The sequence below is a fragment of the Triplophysa dalaica genome, unplaced genomic scaffold, assembly GCF_015846415.1.
Source record: "Triplophysa dalaica isolate WHDGS20190420 unplaced genomic scaffold, ASM1584641v1 Contig22, whole genome shotgun sequence".
NCBI classification, from domain to species: domain Eukaryota; kingdom Metazoa; phylum Chordata; class Actinopteri; order Cypriniformes; family Nemacheilidae; genus Triplophysa; species Triplophysa dalaica.
Window position 1 is genome coordinate 1 of NW_026622656.1, and position 16,490 is coordinate 16,490.

At 39.3% G+C, this 16,490-nt stretch overlaps 1 protein-coding gene across 1 annotated transcript; it reads left to right on the forward strand.

Annotated features, from left to right (window-relative positions):
• The first annotated feature begins 566 nt into the window (after positions 1-566).
• LOC130417149 (smoothelin-like protein 2) lies at positions 567-16,334 on the forward strand. Its single transcript, XM_056742453.1, has 9 exons — positions 567-1,558; positions 10,430-10,511; positions 10,610-10,867; positions 10,958-11,020; positions 11,117-11,183; positions 11,303-11,446; positions 12,346-12,469; positions 13,627-13,778; positions 14,607-16,334. Exons 1-9 carry the CDS (start codon positions 1,070-1,072, stop codon positions 14,731-14,733), a joined length of 1,506 nt encoding a protein of 501 aa, XP_056598431.1. The 5' UTR covers positions 567-1,069; the 3' UTR covers positions 14,734-16,334.
• The last annotated feature ends 156 nt before the right edge of the window (positions 16,335-16,490 follow it).

The window sequence follows — 16,490 nt, forward strand, 5'->3', positions numbered from 1 at the left end:
TTTAAGTAACGTGTTAACGTTTGTTTTCTCCGTTATGTTGGTTGAGCTTTGCTTGATATTTTCATTTATAGACATCTTCTTATCATCTTCTAATTTTCAGTTCATTTACTTTGCAAAATAATGTTTAAAAAAATTACTTAGTGCTTAGAACAAGCTTCTTGTAGGTCCAGGGTGTTGTGATGTGGTGGGAGGATCTATGTGTAAAGCTAAATATTTAGACATAAGGATGAGTCATATAGTGAAATGTATATACAGACCAACTAAATGTTTTTGTATGGACATAATAAAGACGTAATTTGTCTTTACAGGCTTTTGAATGATTTTTTGCACACAGATTGTTTTAACGCTTAAAACCAAATGGGAATTAAATACATGTTATGCCTTTGAATTACATTGACCAAACATTTTTTTTTAACTTAAAGTCAATCTTTATATGAATAGCAGTTAAATGCTTATAGAATTTAACTGAAGAACAAGATGAATTATGTTTTAATTTACTAAGTTCGGGAGGAACATGAGCAGATAATCAACCCTGCTGGTCCGCTATCAGCAATCACAGCATCTACCCTATCAGCACCAGAGATGCTTTCTACAAATAGACAAGCCGTCTTACCTGCTTTATCTCTACATTCTCCAAGCATCCCTCTAGCACCCCGGCTCCTCACCAGAAGCCTGTTTTCCCCCGCAGGATAACCGGGGGAGTGCTCTGGGTTCGGGCTAATACCGAGCTCGGAGCCCTCTCCCCGGACAAGGGCAGAGTACTCCGTGTCCGGAAGCATCTACCGAGTTCGGAGCCCTCTCCCCGGACAGCACACCACATACCCTGCATTATAATTTTATCTGCATACTCGAACTCGTGTAACTATACTTAGCTTGAAAATGTAGATGCAATGGTTCTGACTGTGTCTTACCTCAACAGGTCTTTATGGTATAGTTCCCTTGGATTTCTATGGATCTGGGACTGTAAACCATTTTAAAGAGAGACAAACAACAGAGGCAGATCTTATTTTGCTGTTGGATTCTCGGTTAGGGAGAAGAGAAGGTGTTAGTACCTGGGCTCAAGGCGGAGATGGACGCAGGTCCTCTGGCATCAGTGGCCGAGGGTTCTCCGGAAGGAGAGACGGTGTGTGCTGCTTTGGCCCGCTACGAAAACACATTACGGGATGCCGTGCGCGAGATCCACATGGACGTCAGCGCTTTCAAGCTGGGCATCGAGCGGAGGTTGGAAGAGGCAATTCATATGAGTGGACCTTTGGGTCGAGCCGTGGCCCAATTGCAGCAAGAGAACCGGCAGCTCAGGGGCCAACTTGAGGCCCTCACTCGGCAGGTAGAGATGCTGACTGGTTCGGTGTGTGATAGAAGTCCCCTTCTTAGCGGAGAATCACCTCCACCGCAGATCAATAGCAACACCGCAGGGCGCCAATCTCCACCTTCTCTAAGCGGCACCGTGGCACCCATTGCGACAGCCCTGACTGGCTCTGCGAGTGGATCTGCCTCCAGCCCCAGCGCCACACGCTTCTCCAGCAGAGCCACCTTTGCAGTTACCAGCAAAACTAATGTGAGTAATGTGGAGCTGAGATGCGCGTGTGTGTGTGTGTGTAATGTGAGAATGTGTAGTAGGTAAAGCATGACATGGTGTGAGGTCATTCTGTACTTCCAGGAACAGGGTGATGCGATGGGGTGAGAGGAACTATGTGTAAAGCTAAATATTTAGACATGAGCAGGAGTGAAATGCTGAAACATATACAGACCCACTAAATGTTTTTGTAGAGATATAATAAAGACATAATTTGTCTTGACAGGCCTTGAAATTAGTTTTGTGTTTTATCATTTAGATCTTATAGTTTTATGGCTGAAAGGTTGGTTGAAAAAAAAGGTTGCGATTAACTACAGTACCTTTCTAACAGAATGCGATATGTTATCCATATATATAAATATAGTTCTCCAAAATATTTTTTTGTACCAGGCTGTAAACAGGTTTTTCTCAGCTATAAATTTGGGCATTTTAACATGGGGCTCAGATTCTGTGATCTTGCTCTGTGGTGGAGCCAGTCTCTAGCGTTTCAGTCACTTTCGTGTTGTTTTCAAGAGATAGACCAGAAGGTTTCCGCTTGCCAATGACTTGATAAGTTTTGAGATTGTGTCTGTTGTCCAGAGTAGTTCAACCTGTCACTTCGTAACAGCTGCTGAAAAAAAACCTCAGACCCATTTAACTTAAAACTTTGCGCTGTCATTACTCCTGACATCTGCTCTTTTCTTACGTTTCCGCTTAAGCCGTACAAAAATACTTTACCATGCATGACATCGAATTGGCTTTCTCCATAAGGTCTTATTTGGGTGTCATGTTTTAGATTTGTTATCCTTGTCGTTTTAAATCATTGTAATTTGGTGGCTGGAAGTGCAGTTGACTTTGGCTGTGAGTGAGAGTCAGTAAACACAGGTAACACAAGGCTGTTATCTTCTCTGCCACATCCACACCTGTCAACCACATAATGAGAGAGAGCTGCATTCTGGGATTGTAAAACACTCAGAGACTGTTGTGGCAGGTTTGTGAAGCGCTCCCTACGCTTCGGTCACAGCCTGAAGGAAAAAGATGAGGAGAGAGAGAGTTGGCCTGTCTCCATGTGGCTGAGCTGTGAGCACCTGCAGATATCAGCAGTCCCAGACTTTATCTTTTTTCTAACTCCATGTCTGTGATTCCTGAGCCTGTTGTTTTGTTCTGGGGAAATACAGTTTATCCTGTGCTCAATCTCAGACTGCCGCCACTGTATCTGTGGTGCTTTTTTGTAATCTCTCAAACAAACTTTCATTCTTTGTCTCACGAAACACAGGTTCAGATGCTCTTATATGTGTGTATAGCTCAGTAATTCTTCTCCCGCAGCCGTCAATGTGATCTCATTAGTATTTCAAGGTATTTGTATTTAAAATAATTTATGGTTTCAAATTGATTTTGTTGGATATATTATTTTTATTTTTATTTTTTTACATTATCATTTTATTCACTCTCTCTCTCTCTCTCTCTCTCTCTCTATATATATATATATATATACCAAATTTCCTTTTTTAAGTTTCCTAAGTTTTCTCTAAATCAATTAATGAATAACACACACTTTAATATTAGATTCTATCATCAACAGTGTTTTAATTTGATCTTTTTTATAATATTTAAGCTTCGATGACAATTAAATTCCATTTAAAACGTTTTAGGCAAAGTTCTCTATCATCGTGCCTGATATCAGTTCCATCACTGAAAAGTTATTATTCGTATGTACTGTATCTGAAGTTATGCACATGTCTAAACGTTTATGTATCAGATACTGTAAATACGATAATAGTATGATGTATCTAAATGTAACTAAACGTCCAAATAGCTGTAAAACCAATGAGATCACATCACTCAACTCACAATTCTGTGGTTTCTCTGAGTAAATCTTAAACTGTGGTTCTCGCTGCCCTTTTATCTCAGTTTCCCATCTTATGTTGGGAGCATCTTGTTTTCCTCTCCGCTTTGAGAGTTCAGGAGACCAACAGCATGCCCTTTAGCTCTTCCCCCGCTCTGCGCTGTCTGTGCGGAAGAGCCCTGCATCGCTGTTGCCAATTACCGCAGCATTTCTGCGGTTTCAATGGACCATTGTGTCGACATTCAGCCTCATTTGAAGTACATTGGGTGAGTCGGGATTTAAAGAACACCCAGCCCACCCTCCTCCTTTCTTTCTCCACTGGGATTTGCCGCTGCTTGGCCTCTCGGAGTCACTCAAACTTAAATCACAGAGGACAGGTGCTTGGCCGAGAAGAACACCTGTGAACCGTGGTCTCGCCGCACGTTCACAATCCACCGCCTAAGCCTCTGAGCACAGAGAAGCCTTTGCTCTTCATTAGTGCTGATGTGGATAAATTGTTGGAGGGTCAGTGGGTTATCTTTGATTCTACTGTGCCTCAACATAGTACTGCACTGTAAATGTCAGGCGCTTTGACTCCTGTCAGAGGACGTGTGTGTGTGTTTGGCTGTGGTTCTTCACGGCATGTGAGCGAACGAGAGGAGATTGGGTTTGAAGAAAGATAAGATTTGCACGTCTGTTATCTGTGGAAACTGTTCTCAGTGGATGCATACTGGCACACACAGTTGCCCACAGGGACTCAAGCATGCTTTCATTTGATTGTATATTGCCATTTAAGTGTTTTTAAGTCATACACTTCAGTTACATGAAGCTAGAAGGAATGTTTTTCGATAGCACAGCTTTAAATTTACTTTTGATGTTGTGAGTTTCCTGTATTCGGATCATCTGCCAGGTAGCCAAGCAGACCTCACAAGGCTTTAAAGGGTGAACATTTGTTTTCAAAGATTTTCTTAAGCATCTACATATGCCAAGGCTGTCGTACCACCAGGGTTTTATTTATGGGTCTAAAGCATGAAAATTTGCCTGCACAGTTTTACACCCTGGCTGGGTGTGCGAGTGGAGTTACAGGAGCTTACTCTAACGCGTTCATGTAGCGTGTGTACGTGTGTTGGTGTGAGATATGTTTAACATTTCTAGCCCAGCCTTGGGTCGACGCCAGAGCGCTCACAATGGAACAGATCGTTTTATCTTCTCCCGTCGCCCTGCCTGGATCTCCATGTCCAGCACAGATTCCTGGCAGAGGTGAAGGAGCGGAACAAAAACCTTTGCACAGTTATTAATACAGTGCAGTGCAGAAAAGAGAGTGAATAAAGAGTGATGGTGAGAAAGAGAGCAGAGAGTGAGAGAATGTGAGAAAGAGAGAAAAGATTGTGAATAAGGGAGCTGGGGAAAGGCATCCAACCGCTCCCATGATGCCCCTGGCTCTCTTAATTACTTCCAGACAATGCCATGTATTTCATCTCCGTGGTTACAGGTTAATAATTCTCTGTTTACGGGATGACCTCACTGCCCCTCAGGAACCATTGTCCTGCCTAGAAAGAATGCATATGCACCGGTACAGACATTTGGAGAGGATAGATTAGGAATTCCTGCTTTGCGAACTGTCTAGTGCAGTCCTTTTTGGTTATCTGAGCTCAAAGTCCTATCTAATTTGAGTGGAGTCATATTACCCCTTGTGTTTGCCCATGTGTTTGTTACTGGAGCAGGGTACAAGGCTGTTGAAAATTCAGCTGGTGGTGAGAAATGCTAAACCATTGCTAAGCTCTTAAATATTGAGTGGAAACTGGTCTGTAGTCTTAGAACGTTCAACCCCGTGATCCATGTGGTCTTTCTGACCCGGGGGCGGTACGTTTGACTACTGACCAGTTCTGTATTTTCAATGTGCAGGTGGGGCTGTAGATATACCTTTGGGCTACATCTCCATACTTATGCCACTGCAAATCAATTTGAAGACTGTTACATGGTTATGTGGCTTCAGTCAGCAGGGGTTTCTCAAGATTCATTGACCCATCTGGACATATGTTTTTATATACAGTAGTTTATACTGTATGTTCAACAATGTATAGTAAAGTTGAACTTTCTGTTGATATTTACAATGACTGAATCCAATAGTTCACCCAAAAAATTTACTCTAAATTTACATTTACTCACCATCTTGTCATTTCAAATCTGTAGGACATTTCTTTAATCCGCAGAACACAAAAAATATATTTTGTTGAATGTTGGTTACCGAACAACAGCTGTGCCCATTGACTTGCATAAGTTTTATGTCCATACTATAGAAGTCAATAGGTACCACTGTTTTGGCATTTACCAATATTCTTTAAAATATCTTCTTTTGTGTTTTGCAGAAGTATGAAAGTTCTACAGGTTTGAAATGACAAGAGGTGATTTTGGTGTGAACTATCCCTTTAAGTGAATTTTAGGGATCAGACCCAGTTTACACTGTAAATGTAGCTTCCAGTCCTTTAGTTGGTCCCCTTCCATATGACACAGAAAAAATGTTCCAGTTTGTGTCTTACTGATGACAACCCTACTGCACACTTTGACGTTTTGTACAACTGTGCATCTATGAATTTGTGTGTGTGAATTTGTGAGTTTTTTTAAATGAAGCACAGCCGGCTTCCTGAGAGATCATCGGGAATGCTTGTAGTCAGGTTTTAGTTCACCCACCTCTGAACGTTCAAAAGACTCCCACTGTGTCTCTCTCTTCACAGGTTTTCCTTCAATTCTGTTATTTGCTTTAAGAGAGAAATTGTAGGCTTTGTTGTGCTTTGAAAAAACAGGTGTTTGGGCCACATTTTCCATGCACACTTGAGTTTGTGGAGGAAATTACAGAGCAAAGTCCCTTACAGATCTTCCGTGCCTGCAGACTTTCCAATATAGGCAACATCAGGAAAAACCACCTTTAAATTACCGCTGGTCAAACCAAAAACGTAACTTCAGTCACAGGTTTCAGGAATGCCTTAAAGTTCTCACACTCGTTCCGCTTTCCCTGTTTGTGAACCTCCAGCTCCAAAACTGAGCCAAGCTATACGTATATTGCAAAATATAAATAGCACCATCAACATGGTTTATTAATACCATAGAGGGCCTTGTAAGAGCTGCCTATCTGTGGGATTTGAGTGACAGAGGCTGGAATTAGCCCGCTGAGCTCTCTAAAGTTCTCCCACAAACATGCCCGCTATTGTTGTTTATGTTCCATTCCATTCCCCCGCCACCACAGTGTTCCAAGAGTCTCAAATGTCATTGAGAGGCAAAAATATCTCCTCAGATATGTTTAAAATCAGACGCACACACAAAGCACTTCATCAAAACTGCCATTCATCTCTATCAGTCTTTCTTCAAAACAATGTGTGCTATCAATGGTCGACTCACCACATTCTACAATGCATTTTTGTTACGCTCTTATTTCACTCACCATGAAGATTATATACAATAGAACCTTGTCAGGATCCTCAGAAAAACATTTTTTTGCACCCCAGCATTGCTCAGTCAGACCGCCAGCACGCTGGGGAAAATCTTCATTTCGCTGTGGAGTGCAAACATGAGACATTTAGACTAGCGTGAACGTTTTTTATGAGAAGACTTCATTGTCTTCTTTAGTGCTGCTTTGTACATTCATTATGTTGTCTCATTACGAATGGGGTGTACGTGGTAACCGCATTCAAAGGTATTTGGTTTATTGTTTATGCAGAAGACTCCTAAATGCCTTTACTTGTTCTTTCACCTGCCTCAGTGTGACAAAGAGGACAGTTCACTAAAAAATGAAAATTCTGTCATTTACTCAACCTCAGATTGTTCCGAACCTGTATACATTTCTTTGTTCTGCTAAACACAAAGGAAGATATTTGTTAGAATGTCAGTAACCGAGCAGATCTCGTCCCCTATTGACTCCCATAGTATTTATTTTCCCTACTATGGCAGTTAATGAGGGACGAGATTTGTTTGGTTACTGACATTCTAACAAATATCTCCCATTGTGTTTAGCAGAACAAATACGTTTATTTTCATTCAGTCATCTATAGTTGTCTATTTTGTCTAGTCTATGAGACAACCGTGCTCTCCACAGGAGTCACATTGTTTTCAGCATCCTCGGTTATGGAGGAACAGTACGTACAGGAGACGGGTGACCCGTCGTGAGGACAAAGGGATGCACTGTCCACATTTTTCTCTCTTGTGTGGCTGAAAAACTTTTCTAAGTTTGCATTTTGCCTCCTTATTTCCTTCACTTGTTTTATTGCTCCTTTCTGTTAATGGCATGACGCATTTAATGGGAAAAAGAATGAGTCGTTCCTGGAAAAATAACTGATGTAAGTATGTGTGTATATCAGGGATGTCAGTGAACGTGAGGGATGGGTGGGGTCGGATTCCCACTAGACCTCTTAATTTAGCCTGGGGGCCATGCAGTAGGTGACCTTTGCTAAAACAGACCCCTGAACCGATACATTTTGGGAGGAATTTTAAATACAAACCTTAAAATTGTGGCTGCAGGGTGTGCAGTGGTTTACAAAAATACTAAAACCAGATAAAGAAAAGGACTTCTTGGAGGTTTTCAATCAGTGAGCATGCATTCTTGCCGGGCCACGTTTCTTCAGATATCCCCTGGAGGACTGACACATGACATAATGCAGCACTACAAGAGTGCTACAGCTTTATCGTTGGACTGAGCTGAGAAACTGGGTGTTCAGCCAACAAGTTGGATACATTTCACGGATAGGGTGCATTTTGTGTATCTCCTGTTCTCAGTAGGACAGACAGCTGCTCACGACGAACTTCGCCCATACGCACGCCCCTTTAACATTCTTTTGATGTGATGTCACCTGTTGTTTTCCTCACTGTTTCAATAAGTCTCTGCATCTGAGGGTGTTTTTTCCTCTTGTAAAACTTTATTCAAACATATTTTAACGCACTGTTAATTCTTAAGCATGCTTGTATTTGCATGCACTCATACCCTCAGCAAAAGGGCAAACACTTCCTTGTAGCCTTTGCTTGAAAGCACATTTTGTTTTGAGACTCAATTGTGGTGTGTAGGTGTACGGGAATGTGTGTATATTTCCATGTGTTTGCATGTACCAGTAAGAGCCATGCCACTTCACAAAGGAGCTTTTTAAAGCCCATACAGATACAGATGTAGACAGGCTGCCAGGTCATTGATGGCAGCTCATGAGATTTGGTTTTCTTCCAGAGCATCAACAAACTGTCAGCCACTCTATCAGCTTTTGCTCATTTTGCTCATAGTTTGCTCATCGCAGCTAAAATTCCAAACATAGTGTATGTATCTTTAACACAATTTGATGGTTGAAGTCTAATGAAACAAAACTGTGAACTTCATGCGTCAGCATGGTCCAAAATTAACACACGCCAAGAGCTAAATGCAAATAAAAATCTGCATTGTTTCCAATAGACTGCTACATAATACATGACTTACGAATGTAACAATCCGAACCTCGCTGATGTAAATGTTTTTCCGATTCAAGACATATAAACGGAATACTAAATTAATCATCTTTCGCAGCTTGTGTATCTATCTTCCTATCAACATGATCAATTTTTGCAATGTTGTCAAGGTTCATGCAGAAGAGTGAGCCTGAGTGGCTATGAAAGATCAAAATAGATGTGCAAAGCAGTCATATCTACACTGATGAGCCACAGGAACTCTGGGTGACTTGCACTATTAGTCTCCTTCAAACATTACAAGACACCATAGTGAGTCTGATATGGAAGCCGTCAATCAGATCTAGTCATTATTGTGATAAGATTACATCACTATGGCTGAATGTACCCTCCTGAAGAAACTCATTTGGAGACACTGAGGAATGTCCGATTCTTTCATCTCTCTGATTAAAGTTTATTGGATAATCACATTAGTTGTCTCATGGTCCTTATCCTGTTTCAGTGCTGGCTCGTTTAAGCTTAAGTGTAAAGATGGGACTAGGTCTTTTTTAAAGGATCCTCCTTTTTTAGTGGCACCGTCGATTGATATTCAATGGTATTGGGTACATTTATTACAACCCAAATGAAAATGTTGTTGTTCATCAACCTCATGAGAGATTATGGAGTTCTCAGTTCTGTGTGAGTTTTAGATTTTACTTAAAAAATTAGGAGAAATAAAGAAACAAGTGACACAATTGTTAAAACACATAACATTTTAAATATATTAAGAGCTGTAAAATAATGTAGACTGTATTGGTAAATAATCTGGTAAATTGAATTGTTTGAGATCATATTGAAATCTTCAACACTATTGACATTGTTGTCAAACCGTATTGCGTACATTTGTGTGATTTTTATGTGATATTTCTCAGGAGAAATGTCAGAGAATTAGGCAAAAGTTTCCAATTGCTCCTCATTTAATATCTAGGAGAAATTATTAAATATTAAATTAAATTATTCGACTTTTAAAGACATCTAAACTGTGTATTAACTTTCTTCTTGAAAACAGTGCCATTTGAGTCCATTACTTATACATTTAAGGTGGATATTTTACTCAAAATGAAAGTCTTGAGTTTTTTTAAAAATACTGCCAAAAATGGAGCTGCAAAAACTACAAAACACCTCTAAACTATGAAAGAAAATGTATGGTTCAATATTTATATATTAAGTTATCTGAAACAATATGCTGTGTGTGCGTAAGATACAGATCGAAAATGGATTGTTCATTTTCATAATTCAACAAAGCCACTTATAACTAAAATACAATAAATTTAGCTGAAAGTGTTTTAAACAAATAATAGCTTAAAAACAAGCTTTTTACAAATATGTTTAAATGCATCAAATATACTTGTCAGTCAGCAGTCAGATAAGCTCATTAGAAGCTGTTGTCAGCTGTTCTGGGTTATTAATGTCACTACAACAGGTGATGAACAGAGAGGAAGCTGTTAAAGCAACATATGAAAATAAACATCACGGAGCTAAAACACTAGTTGATTAAGTCTGGAAAATATTTCTTAGACCGAGTGAAAGCATTGCAAAATTGGGACTGGTTTTAATAATCAAAGTAAATAAATATGCTTCTCTCTCTTTACCAGAGCATTGAGAGGGACGAACCAATTGACGTGGATCCAGCACCCGCTACCCAAGGGTTGGAGAATGGACATTTGCCTTCAGCAGGTATTACGCGTCAATCCTTCAGTGTTCCAAGAAGTTATGCTTTTTCAGTGGTTTTATAATTACCCACAAACCATGTTAACCTCCCTCTATCCAATCAGAGAACTCCACTGTGCCTTTAAGGGAAAACTCACCGGCCAATGGTGTGTCACAAGAACACACAGCACCTGTACCTATGGCATTGCCACACTTGCCCATCACAGCAACTACCAAAGTAGCTGATTCTCCAGTTATGAAGAGTCCAGAATCCCCTGGTAGCCCGATGCAAGCAATGCCTTCGCCTATAACAGATTCAATAACAAACAGTCAGCCGCTCACCAGTAATAAGCAGCCACAACCTGAATCAACTGTTCATGCAGGTATGAAAGTTATAGAGTCAGTGAGGCTTCAGATGAACAAATATAAACTTTGGCTGCTTTTCAAGTGTTGTTTTGGTCCTTTGGTTACAGTATCATCTATAAAAACATGGGCTCCAACTCCTGCTAGGACTATGGGTTCTCCAAGGCTTACTGGTAGAGACACTTTCATTCCAAGCTCATATACTCAAGATGTATTTGAATCATCTCATTGTTTTTGCTTTACTCTGTTTTGTCTCATATATCTTTCAGAGAATCCGTCTTCTGCTCCGGCAAAGTCAGTGACTTACTCTGGGCTGTACCCACACAATACAGAAAGGTGGGTCAATATTTCAATATTCTACTGTTGTATGTATAGCTATACAGTTTTGTCCAATACTGAAGGCAATCACACATCACTGGAAATGTTTCTTTGGCCTTTCTATCTCTGTTTATCAGGAATGTGGATATGGCCGGAGATTTAGCCTTTGGTAGAGGTATTGAACGCAGACGGGAGCTCTTTAGGTCACAAACTCTACCTCGAAACATTGGAGCCCAAGCACGCAGGTCCATTTTCGAGAGGCTGGATTCTGAGAACAACAAGTAATTGAGTCTTCTGATCAATGTACAGTGGGGCCAGAGACTGTAGATTAATCTGGAATTGAAAGTCCAGTTTACATTACATATTATAATTATTCATTTGGCAGACGCTTTTATCCAAAGCTTACTTACAAGTAGGAGAGCAAATAAACACTTTGTCGACACGCTAAAAGACAGAACCGTTAGTTTACAAAGCCATGCTACAAGGGGGATTAAAGCTGAAGTAAGCAAGGTTGAACACGATATATATATATTTTTATACAAGACAGTTTAACCCTAAAACAGAAAGGTTTAGAATTAAAATAGGGTTATGATGAAAATAGAGGAAATATTTTATAACATTTCTGCACTATTTGTAAATATCTAAACACATTAATTTGAATTGTTATGCTGTTAATAGATCAATTTGGAGATTTTAGTGGCATCTAGTGGTGAGATTGAGAAATGCAACCAATGGCTCATTCCAACCCTCACTTTCGAAGCACTACGGCTGCTCTAACAGGTCAAAGATGCCATCATGTTTTTGCTTCCTTGCCGAAAGAGATAGCGTATTTACGAAACGTGCTCTGTAGAGCAGTTTGTCCGTTTAGGGCTACTATAGAAATAACATGGTGAATTCCATTCAAGGGGACCCATTGTGTATGTAGATAGAAATAGCTCATTATAAGGTAAATAAAACATAACGCTAAATTATTTAAGGTCTTACACATCTGAACACATAGTTATGTATTTTATATTGCATATCTGTCAATAGATCATCCTAAATTTTCGCATTTTCATTTGTAGTCAACTGTGCCCCTCTGTGTCATATCTAGTCTTGCATATCTATTGAAACATGAAATTTCTCATTTGCTGCTTTCATTTATCTAAGCTTATCCTTGCTTTGATCCTTTCCATCTCAGTCGTCCCAAGCCTGTTGATTCCAAGCCAAAGCTTAAACGATCTCAGAGTTTTGGAGTGTCCAGTGCCAGCAGTATCAAGCAGATTCTTTTGGAGTGGTGCCGGTCCAAGACCATTGGGTACCAGGTAAGACATTCTAAAGATGTAATTTTATCTCAAAACAAAAGAGAAACGTCACCAGGAGCTTTGCACTCTTTCCATGGAAAACAGACCAGGGAAAGATCCACAAACATTCCAGCCCGGTAAAAAGAGGATTATCACACCTCACAGGGCTTGCTATAGTGTTGTTTTTAGTTTAGGCGCTTTATAAAGTGTTATTCTGTTAATTAACTTCAACCGGTGACTTTATTAACAAGGTTAAGAGCGCTTATGAACATTATAGCCTATGTGTGAGGTGAATCTGAAGCTATACTGTGCCTGGCACTAGTGTAGCTTTGAAAACCATTCCATATGGCTCCGGTTAGAAATGGTAATGAAATAGTCAAAGCTTATTTAAAATTAGGAGTAAACACTATGTAAACAGCAGAACCGAAGTGGCCAGCTTACAACAACGCACGACAATTTAGATTTCCCTGAGCGACCCAGCAGACAGGCTTATATTTACCAGCTCTGGATGAGTAGTCAACGGTGATAAATGATGACGTGTGGAGACAGACCCAGCTGATGATGATAAGAGCCAGACAACAATAAAACATTCCTCATCTGCTTAGACTCAAAAAACAGGTCTGGAAAGTTTTAAAGGAACTTCAGTATCATTGCTCTGATTTAGGCAAAAATTATGCTTGAGGATTAAAATTAGTTCATGGCACTTTATGATCTATACTATCACACTGACTGTTTTATCATTTATGATTGTTTTATAGCATTTTAAATGTGTAAAGGCAACATGAAACACCACTTGTAACTCATTTTTCTTCAGTAATGTGATGAATGTCCGAGTGATACATCCCATTGTCATACATTTTAAATCTACCAAAATTATTGTTAGGTTTTTGAAAGGCTGCATGATCTACACATGTGTAAATAATGAAAAGCTACAGTATTGGCAAACACTATATTTTCCCACCCGCAAAGCCTTGGTGATGTCAGCAAAAGGATGACTTTTTAAAGTTGATAAAAGGCAATCTTTTTTTCTTTTTCTTAAAACCTTGCACTGACAAATCATGCAACACTAAGACCAGAAATTTTGTAGTCAATTTTGATTTCATTTGAACTTTAAGATGTAAACAGTGGGATGTCTATGAAATATTACCCCTCACTCTCTCTCTCTTATCAATCTGTAGAATATTGACATTCAGAACTTCTCAAGCAGTTGGAGCGACGGCATGGCATTCTGCGCTCTGGTCCACTCATTCTTCCCCACAGAGTTTGACTACAATGTGCTGTCCCCCGCTGAGCGCAAACATAACTTCGAGTTGGCATTCAGCACTGCAGAGTAAGTCACTGCAATGAAGAAAACATTGGCTTTTGAAAATGGCATGTAGATGTCAACACAGTAGTAGTGTGTTAACCTATAGAAGAGTGGAGTAGTCTCGCTATCATCTTTTTTTCAAACATTATAAAAGCAGGGCAGGGTTTGAATAATGCTGGATGATATTTAAACACCTGTATACTTTTCTCAGGGTGTAAAAGAAAGATGAAAGTATTATGGTACGTCTGTGGTTTTTGTGTGGTGTTCTATGTCAAGTTGGAGTTTGACAGATGTGGTCGCTGATTAAACGATCCTAAAAATTCCCCTTATATGTTCTACTGTTAAAATAACCGATTATGGGTTTGGACTGACCCACAGATAGACTATTCCTTTAAAGGAGCTAATAAATTATATAAGTATTTTAATGAGAACAAATTGGATAGATGACAGGTGAACCTAATATGACCTGAACATTACGCCCAAGTTCTCACAAATCCTCTGCAGTTGTGCATCTCATCACCTCACAATAAGACACGCAAGATTGTGTTACTTAGTTTCCGATGGATCTGAAGGTAGGATGTCTGTAACCCGCACTTGAAACCAGCAAAGCATGCCAACAAATCCCTGTTGAGTTTAGAGAAACCTCCCCTTACCCTCAACTGGCTACTCAGACCTGATAGTCCTGAAGTATGACGTCAAGATCTTCTCTGAACTTCTCTGCCTCAATTCGACACTTGTGTCTAAAACTACAGCATGAACATTATCGAAACATATGTATTACAGATGTACCCCAGTCACAAGACATAATAACCACAAGAGAGTAAAGTTATTTTTTCTGATCTCTATTTACAGGAAGAAAGCTGGCTGTGATAGACTCATTGAAGTGGAGGACATGATGGTGATGGGAAGAAAGCCAGACCCCATGTGTGTTTTTACCTACGTCCAATCTCTATATAACCACTTGCGCAAATTTGAATGAGGTCTCAGCCGATTCAGTCCTGGCTGACAATGCTGCACTGCCCACTGCTGGACAAAATTGAACTCTGAGACAATAACCATAGTTTGGGGTTGCAAAATGTCCATAGGAATCAATGTTGTTAGTCTAGCATCTATGTTTGCTTTATTTCATCAACTATTTATAGAGTTGAGTTTGACTCACATGAGGCTGTATCTCTGCCATTCTTCAATCAATCGACACTTGGTACGCATCATCGAGACCTGGTCCATGCAATATTTTGGAACAGCTTTACCTATGGGTCACAAGTTTTGAAAAGTTTCATAACTTTTGAAATGTTTATCAGAAAAGCTTGATCTCTGTGTTAACGGATTCCTTGAGTCATACAGAATCTCATGATTATGATTTTACCTGGAGTAAAAATTTTACCATATCGGCACAAAATCTGTCATACGTTTTTACATAAACTTTTATACATTTTTCTGAAATTAATTTTCTCACAAGCTTTATTTTCTCTGGTTTGAGCCGATTCCATTGATGTCTGATTTGTCATTTCAGCATTCTGTTCATGTTATTTTAAAACTTATGAAAAACAGTTTTCTTGTTACACCTATTACAAATTTGGTCACATTTTTCCAAACTTGGCTCATATTATCTTTAGACTGAGCCACACAGAAATTACTGAGTATTTGTTTTATATTTGCTGCCATATTCATGAAATACCTCTCTAAATTGACCGTGCTTTCACTTTCTTATAATAAAGTAATCTGATGGTATATAATGTGGTGAATTAATACACAGAATCTTCATTATTAGTTTATTCTCACTTTAGGTATTTGTTTTAAATGTATTTCGGTCATTTTTTCTCTGTGCTGCCATTGCAGCACCTTCAATGATTGGCCCATAACGCTGCTTGCAGCTCCGACAAGTCTCTGCAGCAGCCTGGGTAAAGCATGTCAACTGAGTGGAACAATTTGCTAAACCGCAAGACTTGAGTCTTTGAGTGTCTGGGTTTGAATCCTGTGTAGTGTCACGTTTATATATTATAAAGTCAATATTCTGATTTCATTTTCACCTATTCTTCTAAACCTCTTTTTTCAAGTTGGCTAAAGTTACTATTTCTGCTGTTGTGGCTCTGTGCAGCAGTATTGTTTTTTGGATATTTAAATGCAAAAATCTTACAAATTGTGCCTTTAATGGCAACTTAAAAAAACATATATTTTTATGTTTAATTATATAAAGGTCTACACTTATTGTGAATGTGGGCACAAAATCTCAAGTTAGTTAATATTAACCCTAGGGCCAAAATATGAATTAGCCTATGTAAAAATAATTTGTGAAATCTGTAGCACATGAGAGTGTTACAGAACTACAGAACAACCTGATTCGTCACTGTAAGAATATGTGAAAGACTGAATTTTATCGAATCACTATTTTAGATAAAATACTAATAATTAGCATCTGCCAAAAGCTACGCAAATTATTTTGTATGTGCTCTGCTTCCACCTTCCAATGTTAACAGCTCCGGTCCGTATCCAGCCCCCCACATGCGGTGTCACATTTACCAACAACAATGAAAGACGACGACAACACTTTTAAGGCCTTCAGAGGATACAGCTTTAAAAAGAACTGTTTGTTTCACACTGTTATTTGTGTTTTACGTATACTGTACGATGTAAAAATACATTTGAATCCATGCGAGACTTTTAATTGTTCGTATAGGATTTAATAGTCTCTTGATTAGGATGTATTAAACACATGTAAAAAACAACTATCATTTG

What these genes read in the sequence shown, in the direction of transcription:
- LOC130417149 (XM_056742453.1), top strand. Translation starts at nt 1,070, where the DNA reads ATGGACGCAGGTCCTCTGGCATCAGTGGCCGAGGGTTCTCCGGAAGGA. An exon ending in TACCCACACAATACAGAAAG is followed by an intron (nt 11,184 to 11,302) that starts GTGGGTCAATAT and finishes TCTGTTTATCAG; the next exon opens with GAATGTGGATATGGCCGGAG. An exon ending in CTGGATTCTGAGAACAACAA is followed by an intron (nt 11,447 to 12,345) that starts GTAATTGAGTCT and finishes TTTCCATCTCAG; the next exon opens with TCGTCCCAAGCCTGTTGATT.